Source organism: Chrysochloris asiatica, unplaced genomic scaffold (assembly GCF_000296735.1).
Source record: "Chrysochloris asiatica unplaced genomic scaffold, ChrAsi1.0 scaffold00149, whole genome shotgun sequence".
Taxonomy (NCBI): domain Eukaryota; kingdom Metazoa; phylum Chordata; class Mammalia; order Afrosoricida; family Chrysochloridae; genus Chrysochloris; species Chrysochloris asiatica.
Window position 1 is genome coordinate 8704752 of NW_006408667.1, and position 4565 is coordinate 8709316.

General features: G+C 35.1%; 1 protein-coding gene across 1 annotated transcript in view; it reads right to left on the reverse strand.

Moving 5' to 3' along the window:
• EEA1 (early endosome antigen 1) overlaps nucleotides 1–4565 on the reverse strand; it is a 197923-nt gene that overhangs the window by 9763 nt on the left and 183595 nt on the right. Inside the window, exons 23-24 of the mRNA XM_006870728.1 lie at nucleotides 3074–3259; nucleotides 1231–1362 (exon numbers count right to left, since the gene is read on the reverse strand). Coding sequence (XP_006870790.1) covers nucleotides 1231–1362; nucleotides 3074–3259 — 318 coding nt within the window. The remainder of the gene's footprint in view (nucleotides 1–1230; nucleotides 1363–3073; nucleotides 3260–4565) is intronic.

Consider the following 4565-nt stretch of genomic DNA (forward strand, 5'->3'; position numbering starts at 1 on the left):
ACTCGATGGCACCTGACAACAACAATAACATGAGAGATGCTGTTTGGTCATCTTGGTCTCCAAGGAGCACTCTGGCTGCACTTCTTCCAAAATGGATCTATTGGTTCTTTTATTTTTCTCAACAATAGATATAGTATGAGCTTCAGTCATGTCTCTTATAATAGCTATATAATAATCTCTGTCCCCTATTTTTCCTCCCTTCATTTAGCACATATTTACTGGTCACTTATTCAGTCATCTGCTCTGTAGGATAAGCACTCGACCTCAAGGTGAGTTTGAACTGCTGCTCAAGGTCAGTTTGAACTGCAAAGTCGGCAGTTCAAACTCACCAGCCACTTCTTGGAAACCCTATGAGTCAGAACGAACTCGATGGCACTAGACAACAACAACAATAATACTCAGGCATCACACACTGTGGCAGGATCTGGAGATATAACATAAAGATGAATTACACACAGTCCCTATTTTTCAAAAGTAACAGTCTGGAGGAAAAAAATGGTGCTGAGGCAATCATAAAAAAAATGGTAGGAGAGTTCAGGAGAGAATTGAACACTTCACTAAAAAAACGATTATTATGCAGAGCAAATGATAATCTGTTCTCAATTGACACACTCTCTACACTTATAACAGGTAAAATATTCAAAGCAAGAGATCTTTAAAGGGTTTTAGAAAGAAAAATAACCGAAAAAACAGAATACATTAGAACCTTATTTCTGAACTCTTACGTATTTTGAAGTTTATAAGCAAATTTTTCTAAATAAAAATCTTTCTAAAATTATCAGCAAAATTTTCTAAATAAATAATTCTGTTGACTATAATCTCAATAAAATCTAAACTTTTAGGGTTATTTTGATGTATTCAGTAAACTGAAAACAAAAAAAAAAGTAATATAATTTCAATATGCATAGATACTATACAACACAAGAATACTCTGGCAAAAAAAAATATGTGTCAAAAACAGTAAAACTTATTCAACTGGAGGGAGGTTGGCAGAGGAAAGATGGGGGTGGTAGGAGACACTGGGAAGAATGCAGTGATTGGAGTGAATAGCAGTAAATGCCCCCATATAGTGAAGCAAAGTATATGAGTTGTTGAATATAAAACTGATGATCTGCTCCATAAACCTTCACTCACTTCACAATAAAAAGTAAAACAATATGCCTGATATTTTTACTTAAAAGAACAGTAATACACAATATAAGAGTAATAACAAATATTATTTTCACATACCTTTATACTTTCTTGCTTGTGAGACTTAAATTGTTCACTCAGCTTAGCAATTTCTTTTTCTTGTCTACACTTAATCTCCTCTATCTCTGCCAATTTAGATTTTTCATTTGCTAGGTCTTTTTCTATCAGTGACTGTAGAAAAATAATGATTAAAAACAATTTAAAAGCAAACATTTAACTGAAAAATTAAAGATATCAAAACATTTTTTACACTGGCTCTGCCCCTTCCCATCTAAGTTAACTTGAGCAAATTACCCTCTCTTAGGACTATTTCATTTTTCGTTCAATGTGAACATAAATAAGATTATGTTGAGGATTAAACAGCTACAGTTAATACTGTAAAACTGAAGAGTGGCTGGCCAGAGTATGAAAGCTGTAAAAGTTGGCCATAATCCCTCTGTCAACACTACCGTTAGTATCAGGCACTGAGTCAGAACATTACATTTGATCACATTTATTATCAGTTTTTATTCCCATTTTATAGGCAAAGAAACCAAGACTTAAGACAATTGAAACGATCTCGGTATAGATGGAGCCAGAACTCAAACAAGTCTGTTTGATCTAAAGCCCTTGCTAAACTCCTATACATTATTGTTCTTCAGGCACAAATCTTGAATTTCACTCAATTTTTACCATCTTCACCACTACAAAAATATCCCAAATGTTTTCTTAATGAAAGAGATTTTCAGGAATTGTGTGATTTAGAATATACCAAGACCTTTAGGCATTATACACTTGAGACTAAGAGAAGCCCTGGTGGCATGGTGGTTAAGCACTTGGCTACAAACTAAAAGGTTAACTATTTGAACGCAGGAGGCATTTCATGGGAGACAGATGTGGCAGTCTGCTTCTGTAAACCCTACGGGGTGGCTCTACTCTGTCCTATAGGTTTGCTATGCGTCAGAATTAAGTCGATGGCACACAACAACAGAAATAGATGGTTTCAATTATAAATCCAAAGATAACATGTTTCCGAAAATCTGACTTTCTCTTTCATATAGAATTTAAGATAATTTATTTTTAATGTACTGATTCTATAAACCAATGCTTTCAACTTTACAACTTAATATGTTTTACTGTAATATAAGTGTATCTTTTTAAATACACCCCTAATTCCCTATAAGGGAGTCCTCGTGTGGTGCCATAGGATAAGCACTCAACCTCAAAGTTGATTGGAACTAGCAGTTGCTCAGAAACCCTATATAGGGTCACCATGAGTCAGAACTGACTCGATGGCACCAAACAACTTACAAACAACAAACTTCCTATCAGGAGCCCTTGTAGTGTAATGGATTAAGATCTGGGCTGCTAACCACAAGGTCAGTAGTTTGAATCTACCAGCTGCTCCATGGAAGAAAGATGACATTTCTGCTCGTAGAGATTTACCACCTCGGAAACTCTATTGAGGGTCACTATGAGTCAGAACCGACTTGGTGGCACACAACCACCACCATCCCTCCTCCACACAGAAAATACTGATGCTTATTTTAAGAATTCTTAACAAGCTTACATATTATTCCTAGATATATTATTCATACATCTAGGGAATTAAATGTTAATTAAGAAATCCCTGAGAGGCTATGATGCTACCAAATAATCAAAAGTCTCTGATGAGAAAACACATTTGCTTGAAAATTTAAATGAGAAGAAATAAAAAAATGGATAGAAAGGAAGAGGCTGTTAAAAAGTACTTCTTAGAATTAAAGTTTCTATGATCAAAACTTCTTTTATCAGAAACTCCAGGTCTACCTGAAAAGGTAGGGGAGAGCTGTACTGGGTAAGGGATGGTCCTCATGACAACTGTATGCTACGATTCTAGACTGAAGTCAGAAAAATGAAATACCTTTTCTTTTTTAATATCTTGCAGTGCTTTACACTGGTCCTTCAACTGTTGCTCCTTCTTAGATGAATCTTGCTCCAAAGTAGCCTTGGCAGTCTTTAGTTCTTGAATCAATTTATTTTGGTTTCCAATTTGATTTCGGTTTGAAATCAAGTCTTCCTGTGCTAGAGAAAGCTTCTCTTCTACAGACTTATAAACACAATTTCCATGAGTTAGTATAGGCTATTTTTCTCACAAATTTCAATAATAGCTAATATAAGCATTATAGAAGGATAGACCTTCAGAAAGATCAAGCAAAGGCAAAAGAATTCTAGATTATTAACCCTTTTGTATATGGAAAACATTTACACTATAAAAATGAAATCTCTAAGACAGAAGCAATTGTAGAACTCTGAAAACTCAATTTTCAAATATTTACTGAATGCTTACCACATTTTAAATGAATAATGGCTCTTTGTCACAAACAACAACAAGGTGGTATGAAGGGATATCCAATCAATTGAGACCATATTAAATACACTCAGAGAACACTAATGATTAGAGGAGAGACAAAGGGAACCATAAAAGAAAATCATTTTTAAAAATAACTGTTACAAGTTATATTCTATGTACCTGTATGTCTTCTAAGATCTACAATAGCCCTTGACATGCTAAGAATCTTTAATAAGTATGATGTGATTTTTGTCTTGGGGAAAAAACAACTATCTTTCACATCTACCAACCTGGGAATAGGGAAAATAACAAAGAAAAGTTGGGCATACAACTGAGGTTCTAATCCTGAGAAGGGCTTCACCCCATCATCGAACCTTTCCATCTGTGGGGTTGTTAGGAGTGACTGCTCATATTTCTTCAGTGTTCTGTTGTAGCTATTGATTTTTGTCTACTCAGTGAGTTTTCCTATTCTATCAAAGTAAAACCTTTAACTTGTTAGTTACTGCTTTTTCTTGCTGTCTGATGAAATGACAGAATGGACAGTAATAACTAAGAAGACTGACATTTTATTTCAAACTTATCCTAGAAATTTCACTTAACTTGGGGTATAAAGTTTAGTTGAATTCACATCTACCTTTTCTTAACAACAGAGCATATTCAATTTGAAACATTTACTCAACAAACAAGCATTTCTCAAATAATCCAGCAGATGGTGCTAAAGGCAAAGATCAGGTCCAACTAGCTATTGGTCTCCGGGTTTCCTGAAGTGTACACTTAACTCACAGTCTGGACTCAAGTTGGGAGGAGTCATGCTACCAGGTTCGGAATCTCTTTCTTTTATATAGAAAGATCATAAAACATCACTGAGGCAAAAGACAATTAATACCCGTCTCTTACTCTGATCTTTGATTGATTGATGGAATAAAAATTGAAATCTTTTAAGAAAGTGAGGCGGCACAGGAGGCACTCACTCATCTCTGCCAAGAAATTTGGAAGACAACTATCTGACCCACTGATTGGAAGAGATCCGTATGTGTGCCCATTCCAAAGAGAGGTGACCCAA